General features: G+C 40.8%; 1 protein-coding gene across 1 annotated transcript; it reads left to right on the top strand.

Moving 5' to 3' along the window:
• The first annotated feature begins 6,484 nt into the window (after positions 1-6,484).
• Positions 6,485-7,035, top strand: LOC135707539 (cuticle protein 7-like). The gene is made up of 2 exons (XM_065229422.1): positions 6,485-6,543; positions 6,618-7,035. The coding sequence occupies exons 1-2, from the start codon at positions 6,535-6,537 to the stop codon at positions 7,026-7,028; spliced, it is 420 nt and encodes a 139-aa protein (XP_065085494.1). The 5' UTR covers positions 6,485-6,534; the 3' UTR covers positions 7,029-7,035.
• Positions 7,036-15,581: the final 8,546 nt, after the last annotated feature.

Genomic DNA, 15,581 nt, shown 5'->3' with positions numbered 1-15,581 from the left:
AAGAAATTCTATTTTATTTATTTTCTTACCGCGATTCCAACTCTGTAGGCTAGTTTTTAGGTTAGATAGTAGCTCTATTTAGCAGTAGTACCCTAGAAGCTATTAATTCAGGTTTAGGATAGTTATAGGTTCAATTTATTTAATTATACTCACTAGATTAGGTAGTAATGTAAGAATAAACTATTATTTAGTATTAAGCACAATCTTATACCGCACGGCCTTTTAGATTTACTTGGCTATATGGCCTTTGTTTTTGGTTAACTGACACTTACCCTGATCGATGATAGACCTACCACATTCTCATTGTCAGTTATCCGTCACAGGCGATCGCATGCCAGGGTTGCCTTCGCTCGATCAAACGAGGGGCCTGCTGGATTGTGGAGATGCGCAGCCAACTAGGGATGGCCAACACTCCCCCAGGTAAGCCGGACGTCTGGTCGGCTTGCTCCTCTCCGCGTCGAACATCCAGGACCGCCAGTTTGGTCACAGGGCGATCGTATAAGCCAGTCGATGTCCTTACTGTAGCTGACCTGATTCGACCATCTTTGCCTGGTTGCGTTGCGATGACTCTACCTTTCGGCCAGGAATTCCGGGGCAGGTTGGAGTCTACGATGATCACTACGTCGCCTCGGTCAATCGGCTTCGAATCGACGAACCATTTCGTCCGTCTTGTACTGTCCGGGAGATAGTCTGATAGCCAGCGCTTCCAAAATTGATTTGCCAGCGCTTGTGATGTACGCCAGTTTTGTTTGAGAAGGGTGCCACTGTCATCCAGCGAGGTAAACGGTTTCGAGCCATCGGACGACCCCAGAAGAAAGTGGTTCGGTGTGAGTGCTGGTGACGACTCGTTATCGATAGGCACGTGAGTGAGTGGTCGGGAGTTCAGCGTGCTCTCAACTTCCGTGAGTAGGCTTCTCAGCACTTCTTCGGATGGCTTCCTTGAGCGACAGATGGCCATCAGATTTTTCTTCAGGCTCCAGATTAGTCGCTCCCAACTGCCACCCATATGGGGAGCCAGAGGTGGGTTGAAGGTCCAGCTCGTCTCCGTGGTTATGAATTCCTTCATAACCTGTTCGTAGTCGACTGCTTCTTGCAGGTTCTTGAGTTCACGGCTGGCGCCAATGAAATTGGTACCCCGGTCGCTCCGAATAGTTCTTGGAGTTCCGCGTCGGCCCATGAAACTTCTAAGAGCAATTATACATGAGCTGGTGCTTAGTGAGTTGGCCAATTCTATATGGATCGCCCGTGTCGTAAGACAGGTGACGATCATTCCCCATCTTTTCTCCGTTCTTCTTCCGATAACAACTTCCATGGGACCGAAGTAGTCGACGCCTACATGAGTGAAAGGGCATGTGAAAGCAGCTAGCCGTTCCGCTGGGAGGTCCGCCATGATTGGAGGTTGTGGAATCGAGGATTCGTTTTTGCACCGCTGGCAGCCCTTCCTTGTCGCTGCATACTGAACGCGAATGCGAGGAATGACGTACTTTTGACGAAGTTCGTTCACTATGGCTCCGTGATTTTGATGGTGGAATTTTTCGTGGTAGTGGGTGATTAACAGGGAGGTTACAGGGTGGTCGTTAGGAAGGATCACTGGGTTCTTTGTTTCTTCGGTGGCGTACTGGCATGCGGCTATTCTACTCCGCATTCGCATTACCCTGCGATCGTCTAACCAGGGTGACAGCTTGTATAAACGGCTCGTTTAGGAAGGGTTCTATCTGGTGTATCACTGCGGTTGTTCAAGAAGAAGGCTACTTCATCGGCATAACCTTCTAGTTGAGCTAGGCGAAACAGAAAACCTTCAGCAGCATACAGTTCGTCTCTAGATAGTGGTCCATTTTCAGCTGGGTTGTTTGTACTCCTACGACGGCAGTTTCCGGCAAAACGGTGAACATAAGCAACCACATTGATGAGTTTCTTCCAGCTAGAGAATTTTGAGACGATAATCATAGGATCGGACAAGGAGAGATGTGCCATGAAGGAGGGTCACAACTCGTTGTCTGTAGGATATGACTTTGACGAGACTTTCGGCCAATCCGATTCGCTACGGTAGAGAAAATCGGGACCTCTGAACCACCTGGATTCGGGAGTAAGATCAGGTTGCGTATCCCACTTGGTACCATCATCTGCAACGTTTAGTTTTGACGGTACCCAAAACCAATCTTCCGCTTCTGTAACGTCGAGTATTTTGCTTACACGATGTGCCACGTACGTGCTGTATCGTCGATGATCCGAATTTATCCAGCTGAGCACGTCACGAGAATCGGCCCAGAAGAATTCACGATGTATCGTAGTCTGAAGGGTTTGCGTAACCGACCTTGCTAATCTAGCTCCAATGAGAGCTGCTTGCAGTTCCAGTCGTGGGATGGAGTGGAACTTCAAGGGGGCCACCCTTGTCTTGGCTGCAACTAAAGAGCAGCAGATGACACCATTGTGTTCGAAACGGAGGAACATGGTGGCGGCTATACAATCACTGGGGATCACCGAAGATCGAAGACACCGTGGAATTCTGACGCTTTCCACCTGCGGCAACACTTTCAACCATCTGGCCCACTTCTCGTACAAAGAATCGCTGATTTCTTCGTCCCATTGAACTCCCGCACGCCACACTTCTTGAAGAAGAATTTTCAAACACATCAGGAGGTGAGAAATCAGTCCAAGGGGGTCGAAGATAGTCATGAGGACTTGGAGCATCTGACGTTTTGTGGGTCGACAACGACCGGCGAGCAGATCGGGATTGTAGCGATTCCATCCAATTTTGTACACAAATTCGTCGGCTGTTGTGCACCACCACATCCCTAGCACTTTCTCCGTAGCCATCGGTCCCATCGACATATCCATGTTCTTCTCCGTAGTACTGCTTTCGTTCAGCGCGTTTAACACCTGGCGTGAGTTGCTCACCCAGTTGCGTATTTCGAAGCCACCTGCAGAATGTACTTGCCGAACCTCTTGCGCAAGGTGAATGGCATGCTCAGGCGTCTCGGTGCTAAACATCGCATCGTTCACGTAATGCCGCTTCTTTATAACATCAGCTGCCTCAGGAAACTCTCCAGCAAACCGGTCCACGTTAATATTTTTTACATACTGGGCAGCAGCTAGCGCCGAATGACATTACATTCATTACGTAGACCTGGATTCTGCCAGTCTTGTCCGTCCAGAAGAACCGCAGACACTGTTGATCTTCCAACCGCATAAGGATCTGGTGAAACATTTCCCGTATGCCCCCAGTGACGCCAACCCGGTATTCACGGAATTGCAACAATATTGCAAAGAGTGAACCAGTGTTGGAAAAGTTCGCGATATTTCACGAAGTTCTCCAAGGGAAAAGTTCGCGAGTCATAGTGATTTTTTGCGAACTTGTCCATCACTGGAGTGAACACAGCTGATCGGGACCTGTTAGCAGCGCTTGCCTTCGCTCGATCAAACGAGGGGCCTGCTGGATTGTGGAGATGCGCAGCCAACTAGGGATGGCCAACAAGGCTTGATAATCGTTTCCAAATTACAACGATCAGTATTCAGCCACTGTTGAAACACAACATCTTGTTTGTCATTTGATTCTAATAGCAAAGTAAGTTCCTCTTCAATATGTTCATTGGAAGTACACTTTTCGCAAGCACGGAAAAAGCAATCAGTTGTTCTAGTAGAAATATTACAAAGCACTTTTCTATTATTGCATCCTGTGACATAATTCTTAAACTGTTGATCATTAATTTTACATTTTCATGAATTGTACAAATACATACATTATGTATACCAGTAGAATCAAGCAAAATGCAATGTTTTGGTCGCAATTGTGTAAATACAGTGAAACCAATATTAATATCTTTATATTTATCAACAAAAATCATGTACGCTTCTTTGAGGGACATCATTAACAGGCGTTTTTGAACGTGTTCTTTTCGTCCATTTCTAAACTCGGTAACAAAATCATTTGTTCCAGGCATAGGTCTACTAATATCATTGTCATCAAAAAATTCCCTAACTAACAAACTTAGTTTTATAGTGCTCATAGGTAGAATGAAGTGGTAGGTATATAATGTTAATGGTTTAGGTATAAATAACAGAAGGGCATATAGAATTATGATGCGATACGTTGACTTCCCAAATCGTTGTTGATTCGAAAGAAGATCTCAATTTAAATTTTATTCATAGCTTATTTTTATGGATAATTTGAGCTAAGAATTCTAAGTTGCTGTAGGAGTATCGGATTTTGCCTCAGTAGTAGACAATATAATCAATTATATTATTTTCTAATGATATAAGCCCTTTTCATATGGAATTCTCGATTAATCTAAGTGATTAGTTGCTGATTAGACAAAATTGAAACTCAAATGGAGCTTCATTGGGTTCTGAGATGATTTTGAGCTTCACTGGTTTAGTTTTGTGTAAAAATGGTACGTTTAAAAAATCAGTTCAAACATGAAAAAGTTTTTGTAAGAAAAACTTTTTTTTCCTTAAAAGTGCCCATCTTGCAATGTATGGACGGATGGTAGTAAACACAATTACCTATCTTGAGGCAAAGTTTCATCCAAATCAAACATGGCCATTTTTATTAAATCAACTTTAAATTTTAAAAATCGATTTTTTTTAGTGTAGATCACAAATGAAATTTTTTCCAGTATTTTTTTTCAATAATTTGGTCAATTTCCTAAAAGTCATTCATACAACATATTTTTGTTGGAGTTGTCATTTTTCCATAATATTTTTTTGAAAAAAATCGGCAGAAAAAGTTTGGCCATTCTCAAATGTTAGTCTAGATAAATTTTGGAAAAACAGAGTATGCAAAGTGGCTTATTTAGTCAAAGTCTACACATCCAGAAAATTTTATTGAAATCTGAGAGGGTGCTGCCAGCTTCGATTCGATTTGGCGCGTAAATCAATCTTGAAGAGCTCCGAGAATACATCTTTCAGAACCTTCTGCAGGGTGGGCCAACTAGACAGATTTTAGTCTTAATGAGGTTTTGGTGGATGCATCAATGGCAAAACAGCCTTGCCCTGGGTTTTATGAATGTTGTTTTATTGTAGCTTTGTAGTATTTAATACAACTTAAAATGTTACTTTGGTGTGTCCTAGGTAATAACTTGAAAAGCCATTTGTGTCCGTTTCCTTGATCCCTGTTGAGTAAAGTTGAATTTCATTGTTTGTTGATCTTGAGACTCTCTGCAACATCCAATTTCCATGGTGTAGTTACGGTTTGTAAAATCGTGATGTCCTCCATCGATAGTTGGTGGTCCTCTGTGAAGATGTGTTCTGCAACCTTTGATTTTAAATCATATTGTTTCCTCTTGCTTTTTGACCTTAATAACCTCCGTCACATATTCTTTAAATCAAGTTGCTAAAGTTCTCTTGGGTTGATCTACATATACTTTGTCACACTTTACCTAAACATTAACTGGGTCTTTAGTGGCTCCTAACCAGGCATGGACAATCATTTACATTCATTTCATGCATTCATTTACATTCATTTGCTTCTAACTTTTTCATCAACAGCATTCTGCAAAATGATGTACAGAGCTTTAGTAAGTTTTGTTATTAGCTACAACTTTTGCCCGTAACTCAAATCTGTATCTCTTATGCATCACGAATTAGAGCGGGTAGAACATGTTACCGTTTTTCAGTAAATGTAAAATACATTCACTTAAAAACAGTAGTGCATTCTGTTCACTCTGGTTCATCATGCATAAGAGATACGGATTTGAATTGTTTACAAAAATTGTAGCTAATAACAAAACCTACTAAAACTTTTTACACTATTTTGCGGAATTCGGTTGTTGAAAAAAGTTAGAGGCAAATGAATGTAAATGAATGCATGAAATGAATGCAAATGATTTTCCATGCCTGCTCCTAACAATGATGTTAATTGTATATGTCTACTAGTGAAAACTAACTTTTATCTGTGGTCTAAGCTTCCAAGTAATATCTTGATCAAATGGAACGGACACTCGTTTCATGCTGCGTCGTATTTACAATTTTTCATTTACCCAGCATTTAGCTTCTGTAAATTATTTCAGCTCATCACAAAAATCAAAGTTGATAAGTTTAAGTGACAATAATTGATACTTTTAATCAGGAAGCTTTTCTAACAAGTTTGTGTTTATCTTACACAAAAAGCGGAAAGTGTGAATCAACATTTCTTCCTCAAATCAAACCACCTAAACTGTTTCCAAACTAGGATGTTATTGTTACAGTCAATCACTTCCACTTGGCAAGTTGTTGCTCTCTAGAGGGCTTCATTCAAAGAAGACAACACCCGTGCAAAGCTGGCAAACGAAATGCACTACGTTAGCGGTGAAATGTCGGATCAAATATCTCAAGCTCATTACACACAAACACAAACACACGATGCAACATTAACATCACATGTGGAGTCAAATTGCGATGGCTTTGGCGAAATGGAACCAAATAATAAGATCATAATTATCGTTCAACTCAAAGCTGCTATAAATATTCACGGATCATCGGTACCCATCATCAGTCTACTCACAGCATCCGATCAGCCTCATCAATAGAAGCAAAAAATCCACCCGTTGGTCCGAAATGTACAAGGTAGGAAAGCGAAGCAATCCAATAAATTAAATTTGATTGTTTATCATTTCGATCTCGTTTCGCTTAATTTGCAGATCATCGTAGCCGTTGCCTGTTTGGCTGCTCTTGCCGCGGCCCTGCCTTACAAGCCGGTGGCTGAACCGGAATATCATGAAGAAAAGGAGGCCCATCACCCCGCACAGTACAAGTTCGAATATGGAGTAAAGGATGGCCACACCGGTGACCACAAGACCCAGTGGGAGCATCGCGACGGAGACCACGTAAAGGGACAGTACACCCTGGATGAAGCCGATGGTGGCCATCGCCTTGTTGAGTATGAATCCGATGCTCACGGTGGAATCCAGATCCAGGTCACGAAAGTTGGCGGACATGGCCCAGCTCCAAAGGTGCATGAACCGGTGCCAATTGTGCCGGTCAAGTCTGGCAAGAGCGCCCATCAACATGGAGGTGATAGCTACGTCAGCTTGAAGAAGCAGCGGTACTAAGTTGAAGATTAGAAAAGAGACCGAATTGTTTGAATAGGAACGTTGATCGTTTCTTGGTTTGGTCGATGTTTCCTGACAAACGTGTGAAAAGGGTCAATCAGTCACATATATTTATTTCTTACAAACAAAAAACGGAATCTGAGAGAGTTCATACCAGCAGGAAGTCGGTCATAGAAGTCAATGGCGAAATGGTAAATTGCTCAGAAATCAAAATTACCACGATTCATGTTTTTCTGAATAAGTGATTCATTGGAAGCTATAATGGTAATTTGTACTTGTTATACTCCGTTCACAATGCAATCTGTATTACGTGATACAGAGTAAATTGATATTAAACGTATCAAGATAGACTTTATAATGTAATACAAGCCATAATGTGAACGAAGTTTATGTTACAAGAAGAGGTTGAAAAGAATGTGTTTATCACATAAAACCTGTCAATTTCGCTTTCAGAGCATCACAATTAACTATTTTATGATTCGTGAGCACTCAGTCAAAATGACCGCTTACGAATCATAAAATTGCTGATTGTGACTCTCTGAAAGCGAAATTGACAGGTTTATGTGTAAAACACATTCGTTTCAACCTCTTCTTGTAACTTAATCTTCGTTCGCATTATGGCCTGTATTACATTATAAAGTTTATCTTGATACGTTTAATATCAAGTCACTTTAACACATTTGGGTCATTAGTGAATTATCCGGGTATGAGATTTGAACTCGTGACTTTGACGTAAGAGATATGCACGATAATCACTTCTCCGGGGCCGTCCTCATCTATTCATGCATTTTACAAGTACAAAATAGCATTATAGCATCCAATAAATCCATAATTCTGTAAAGTTCATCTTAAAAATGATCAAAAGAATTGCTCTCAAACATCTATTTACTTTCCAAAACATACTACAGTTCGGACTCGATTATACGCAGCCCAACAATATTAGCTTCAGACCAGCTTATACAGGCACAAATTTGCTGCATAAGGCAATTTTTAACCTGTACAAGCTTATCTGCAGCTTAAATTGTTACTTGGGAGTTGACATGTTTCCAATTCCATCGTCGATTTATCTCAAACTACAATTCCATCATTCACCATTTAGGGTTGGATTCACTGTCCGATGCTGGTGAGTGATTGAATGGTCGTTTGCAAGAAATTGACGATGAAAGTGAATTATATCAATTGCAAATAATCGAGTTCGACTAATTTTTCAATGAAATAACTAATTAATTTTACAAAAAAAAATACTTAAATTCTATAAATAAGCATTCTAAACAACATCTCTAAAGCCACGACGACTCAAAAGTAATGCAAATCGAGATACCATTTTATCCCTGCAAAAATTTACCTCTGGACAACTATACAATGCAGATAATAGGTGGTCTGTTATCCCTTTCTACACGTTTGTCAGGATTTGATATGTGATAGGTAGCCATGTAGTAAAGAGAATAAAACGTTTTGTCATTCTGAATGCTGTTGTTTGTACTGAACTGGTTTAGTATGTAAGCAGTAAAAGTACAGTAATATGTTTTTAAATAAGATGGTTCACCGCACCAATCATGTTTATTTAGATGCCTGCAATTCACTGATTCCAAAATTTATGCTGGTCAAAGCTTAGGTCGCTATTAAACTGAATCATGGATTGAGGTGTCGGTGGATTCTAGAAACGATGCAATTTTTCTAAAAACTTGACAAAAATTCTTACTATACTAAATTTAGCAAATAGGGGAAATGGATGTAATGTCGGTCTAAATGCTCCTAATGTGGGCCCAATCAGTAATCGACTAAATATTTAATAGCGACAAAAAATATCTCTTAGTACCGTCCCAATGACGCGATAATCTAAATAAAATTGATAACTAGCTGATTTTAAGCAATGGGCCCAATATTAGATCCATAGGCCAACATTAGAGCCATTTCCCATATGTATGCAGACCTATTGGAGCAATTTACGAATCTTACTATAATTACCAGAACCAAGTGAAAGTCAAATCTCACCCTCAGATAAGTCACGAATGACCAAAAAGCGTTAAGGTGTAAATACCTAATAATATATGAAAAAAAAATGATGACGTGACACACACTAATAATAAGCACATAATAGCTATAATTAGTGCGGAAGGTAGGCAAGTTCACATCGTGCTCTATTGCCGTGTGAATCTATTTGCTTTTTGCTGAAGGAAGTGTTACTACCACCTAAAGCTACAACAAATGTGAACAGCATTCGCCGTGCTAAATATTACCCGCAAATGTTCTACTTTGTTCGATTCTTATTCCTCATCGATCCTTGTTTTGACCCTACCCGAGGTAAACCTACTTCGATATCGTTTTGGAAAATTTGTCTTTGATCCTTCGGATTCTTATAGTATTTTTTTTCCTTGATTTGTTTTCCGTCGATCTTGTTTTCCGTGCTGAGCACCAATGCTACCGACGCCAGGGAGGCAGCTCCCACACCTGGACCCTACCTATCGACCCATCAAACTCATGAACCGGGGACCAACGGCTTTACTTCCCTTCCGAAGGAAGACGTGATCAGAGATGTTATGCCTCAGAACATCCCGGCGGCACCGACTGGGATTGAACCCAGCCCTGCTGGGGTGAGAAGCAATCACGCTTACCACTACACCACCGGCGCCACTGGATTCTTACAGTAATCTACTTGGAAGTCGATTTGAAGAAACTTTCTTCAATCTCTTGACCCCCTTCTGATGAAATATATTTTAGCAATCAATTTGTTATGCTCATGGATGATTAGAATGATCCATTATATGTGTGTATGTGTGTCATCCTCTATCCCTCACCGAGCCGGGGGTGTTGGACAAGTAGAACTGTGAATAATTTGATCAAATCTCATGCTCCGTAATGGTGCCCTTTATGTTGTGAAGACTAGTACTTCAAAAAGGGTAACTTTTGAGGCAAGACAGGGTGTCCTCAACAAGTTAAGGGAACAGGATGCACTAGATGTCCACAACAGGTACAGCAAAACATCACAAGAAGAGCCACCGCCGCCAACTAAAGCTTGAACCGGGTACCTGGGACTCCCACGATATACCCGTGGCAATGGTCAGCAGACGATGCCCTGTGCGTATTTAGTATGTTACATGTTTTATTTGGATACACAAAATGTTTGAAGCCATGCGTCATCTAAACCATAATTTGCATCACCACAAATACACTTTTCAACAATCTTCAACTGGAACGTATTCACCAAATCACTACACCCGGGAGCGCATTCCCGATGCTTCCACGCATATTTTTCTCTAGTCATCCCTAAACAATTCGTCCTCCAGCAGCTCCAACCACGCAACAACCAAATATCACTTTTCTTCTTTAAGTCACTCTGTGCACAAAAGCAATGCACATCGCAAAACCCTAACCAGGGTTGGCAAAATCATCAATCAAATTATATTTTTCCGCTCTCATACGCTCTCAATATCACGCGTGATACTGGAACAAAATATCACGCTTGATATTGCTTTTACAAGCTCCTTTGATATTGCGAGACTATTCACAACGTGCAAAAATCAACCGGAGAGTTGACTAGACACAAAAATCATTCCGTTGCACATCATTTTCTTAGAAAGAGAAAGTATAGTAAGTATGCTATCTCTTTTTACTGTTCACCGATGACAGACAAGAAGTGACTGCTGCCAGCCGTTATGCAAATTTCGTTTGCGTTCGGGTGTAAAGCAAAAATCATTAAACTCAATCTCACCACAGTTTGTTGAGATTTGCAGCTGGTGAGTTTAGTTAGCTTGATATTCCGAGCTGCGATATCACAGCTTGCAAAATCAACCGCAGCTGTATGCTTGTTGATTTTTGTCTACGAAAATCAAGCGTGATCTTGAGCATTGATGAGATTTGATTTTTTGATATTTTCCCAACACTGACCCTAACAATAGATCAGCGCCGTTCTCATCACCGCGTAAATAAACTGAAATTAAAATTTTTCACTCGCGATGCCACAAATCTTTAGTCCGGGAGATAAAATCAAACCACGCAGATAGCGCCAAATCTTCTGATGCTTGCAATTTTGCAAACATGATGAATCATTTTTTCTTTCTCGATTCTAAAACTTCTCGGAAAGCGAGAAAACCACCAATCCACCACACACGTATAACCGTCTGGGAGGCAGAGTGCCAGCGCTAATCCGGCAAATGTAGCCGAAAACTATGAAGACGAAAGCACGCACAAAACAGAGAGCAAACTTTAGACACAACCGTATCCGTAAAACTCATCTCCAGAGTGATCCACTATGCAGACAAAATTCCAACAAGAAAGAAAAGGTTTGATAACCACTTCAAATTTTCATGCTCTTCGCACGGAACGATTAATGCGACAGTTTTTAAAGATAGACGCACATCTTTTGCCTAACCCGTACGATGTACGCGGAGACTTGAAGTATGTCTCCAAGTCTACAGGCAAAAAATTTGCGTCCTTCTTTTGCTCATAAACTGACTGCGGCTGTAGAATAGTTCTAGCGACGTTTGCATCACTATCTAAAGCCCCACGTTGCGAGAGCATTTCCAGTCGATGGTGTGTGGGGCTTTAAATAGGTAGTGATGAAAACGTCGCTAGAACTATTCCACAGCCGCAGTCAGTTTATGAGCAAAAGAGGGACGCACATTTTTTGCCTGTAGACTTGGAGACATACTTCAAGTCTCCGCGTACATCGTACGGGTTAGGCAAAAGATGTGCGTCCATCTTTAAAAACTGTTGGATTAATGGCCCTTCGCTCATTTTCAACTTCTATTCAATTTTCATACTGCCGTACTCTAACGGAACTATCCACCTGCCCTCTTCTAAAGATCATTCTCTAGCTAATAAATTATCACACTAAAGCTTCATGTTAGCATTTTCAACCAACTCAGCAAAAAGTAGCTCACCTGAACTATTGCTCTTGCGCAGAAGTTCGGTCTTACGGCGTTTGCTACGATCACAACTATCGTCGAACTCGTTTGCTGGCCGGTGATAGCGGATGAAGAAGAGGGTCCTTGGAAAACTACAACATCTTCGAGCCATTCATGACTAACTAGCATGAATCGGTCCAATTTGCGTTGACTTTTCTGCCAGCAACGGTGGAATTCACGCCAGAACAGGTTGATTGTAGCTTCAGCATCGCAATTCACCAGATCACGAATGAACTTCTCGATTTCTAAATGTTGGAAAATACAAATGGTAAACAAAACATAACTTCATTGCATAACATAACTCACCAGAGGATTTGGAACCCATTTCAGCTGCATGAAACTTAAACATTGATTAAAGCAACTGGAGAGCATTTAAATTCCGAGAAACACTACTGAATGACTTCGTTGTCAAACTATAAATGCACATCCAAGCAATCTAAAACCGCTATCTGATAGAGCAAACCTCCTTTATCGAATGGCATTGTTAGTTTGCGTGGGAGTGTTTTGATTCTGTTTAAAGCCATTGTCTACGTTTGGTTGTTCCACCTATTTCAATTGTTGGTCTAGATAGTCATTTTTTAATCAGTGTTTACCACGGGCGTAGCCAGGAGGCGGAGGGCAGGGAGCAATGATAAGTAAATTTGGCACTTCATCCAAAGGAAAGAAACAATATAGTTTGTTTTTAAATTTAAGTTTTTTCCATCGTACTTTACATAAACAACATTATACATTCATTCTTCCTTCATATTCTAATTCAGCATTGGATGTTCAGTGGAAGTGTCATGCTGGATAAAAAAAAATCTACGATGTATTACAAATATATTTGACAAAATTACTTGCGTATCATTTAAAAAAAAATATTATAGAAATCATCAACTTTGATACCATGGTCACATAACATATGTGGAACTCCATACAAAATAACTGACTAAAAGATGACCCCTTTTTGTGTTGCCTCAGTGGTATAACTGGTATAGTTGGCCATCGATCTGTCAAAATAAAATTTTCATGATATCGACACTGAGTGTTCACATCTGACAGCATCATAAGCATCAAATCACATGATAATTCAAAGCTATATCCATTGGGGGCCAAACTGAGTATCGTAAGAACTATATTGGCCACATCAGATACCCTAGGGGAAGTGGACAAAATCTTTCTTGAGACAAATCTCATGATGGGATGTGCTGTCTAACATTTTTAAATATTGTTTTCTAATGGGACTGACTTGCGGTTACTTTTCGCTGTGGGACTATTTGTCTTGGTATTGTTTTTCATTTTTCTTGAACAAACCACCTTTTTTCAATAGCACATCTCAAAAAACATAGAAAGATAAACTGAATAATGATGCTTACTCAAAATTGATAAAAATGCAGATGAGACTGACTTGCGATTACCGGCAGTGAAATGTCCACCATGTTTCACGCACAGACTGACGTTTGCTGATTAGAATTAACCATAGGAGTAAAGCGTTACAGAGAGACCGAAAAAGCAATTTGGAAATTGTAAATTTTTAACGAGCTCTACAGGGGCTTATCAAACATTTTTTTCACTTAGGCCTGTACTCGAAAAAAAAATGCACCAGACAAAAGTGTTCGCCAAAAATTTATTTTAAGTAGGATTTACTTGAAACTTTCAGGGAATGAACTAATACATATGGATTATGTATCGGCATAATTATTTTATTCAATTTCCTTTCCATCGCTGAAAGCCCGAACCTTTCCCTTAAGACCCCTCGTTACATTTTGTGCAATGGTGGAGCCGACTTTTTTGGTAACTTTCATCCATGCTTTCTTCAACTCCAGCTCGTAGCCAGCACCAGTGGTGTAGTGGTAAGCGTGACTGCTTTCTAACACCCCAATGGGTCTGGGTTCAATCCCAGCCGAGGTCGGTGGGATTTTTCTGAGAAATAAAAATCTCTGGTCACGTCTGCCTTCGGAAGGGAAGTAAAGCCGTTGGTCCCGGCCCATGTGTGTTGAATGGGTGCGAAATCCTACGCAGGTGTGGAAGCTGCCTTCCTGTACATTCGATTGCCGTCAATGGATGGCAATCGATGTCCGTGGGTGATTGGCACTAGATTGCGGAACAGAGACTGACATTAAATAAAAAGGAAAAACTCCAGCTCGTTCTTAAAAACCTTGGACGATTTTCGAACTTTGGCCTTCATTATGACCCAAAATCTTTCCACCGGACGAATCTCTGGTGAATTTGGGGGGTTGGTGGTTTTTGGTACAAAAACAACATTATTGTCTCTGTACCAATCCATCGTCGATCGCGCGATGAATGGCATGATTCCAGGTCTGGCGAAAATAATGTCTCGCCTCCGTGGGACCGCAGGAAGGGCAACAGACGCTTCTGGAGGCACTCGGTGCGGTAAATTTCGCTGTTGATGGTACCCATTGTGATGTACGGTTTACTCAGTTTACCCCATTGGCATATGGCCTGCCAGAGCAAGTATTTTTTGGCGAATTTGTCCACTTTCTTCTTCCTTATGTCTTCCGGAACATCAAACCGTGATTTGGCAACGTAGAACTCCAGCCCCGGTATCTGCTTTGCGTCTGACTTGATGTAGGTTTCGTCATCCATAACCACACACATCGGTTTCGTTAACCACTCTCGATACAGCTTCCTTGCGCGGGGTTTGGCCACCGTGTTTTGTTGATCACGCCAGTTCGGTGCCTTCCGGACCTTGAATACACGAAACCCAGCTCATTTCATGGTTTGCTGAACGTACCAGGCGGAACACTTTGCCTTCAGAGCCACGTCGCGAATCGAAAGGCTCGGATTACGCTTGAAATAATCCAACACCTTCCGGGCCTTCACAGGGTCAGCTGTCTTCGATTTTCTTCCACTTCCAGCCCGCCGCTCGGTCGTCTGGGACTCCTTGAACGATTTTACCACCCGAGACACAGTTTTATGGGTGATTCCCAGTTGTTTTCCGATCCATCTCATGGTCGCAGTCGAATTTTCCTTGATTCCGTCGATTTTCTTCTTGTTTCGATGACACATCAATAACCACTGAACCGATTGTTATGAAATTTTGCACATGTAAACAATTCACTCCAAACTAGTTATACCTAGATTTTCATAAATTTTTACCCACGGATAAAAAAGTTACACACGGATAAAAATGGTGTATTTTTTTCGAGTACAAGCCTTATTATTTTCAAGTCGATCAGAAGCCAATCAAGATCGTTATTAAACAGTAATTTTGCCTATTTACAGATGCAATATTTTTCGTCTCTTCGACCTGGGTGAAATACATTGGTTTTATTACGGAAATTAAGATAATTGAATGTAAACATTCAATTCGAAGATTTGATGATTGCGTTTAATGAGTAACTAAAATTTTGACTGTCGTATGTTGAAATATTGGTCACTGTGCTTTTAGTAAGTCAGCTTATGAATGTTATGATTTCAGCACGAAATATTCTGTTGATGGAAACTAACGTTTGCATTGAAAAAAAAAGTAGATTTTTTCTTACAAAGCTAGACATAAACAAGGTTGAGTGTGCTAGTTTTGAGCACTAGTAGTCCTAGAATTGACCCTATCTTAAATTTCACATGCATTATTTTCATCTTTTTTTTTTTTCGATTGACGGTTTGATCTTATGGTTTTGCATGTTTTTTCCTAAAACCATGAAAA

The sequence above is a fragment of the Ochlerotatus camptorhynchus genome, unplaced genomic scaffold (assembly GCF_037179485.1).
Source record: "Ochlerotatus camptorhynchus isolate MF236.1 unplaced genomic scaffold, CSIRO-AGI_Acam_v1.1 ptg000002l, whole genome shotgun sequence".
Lineage (NCBI taxonomy): Eukaryota > Metazoa > Arthropoda > Insecta > Diptera > Culicidae > Ochlerotatus > Ochlerotatus camptorhynchus.
The sequence above is the reverse complement of the archived record's forward strand: the minus strand, read 5'-3'. Positions and strand labels throughout refer to the sequence as shown.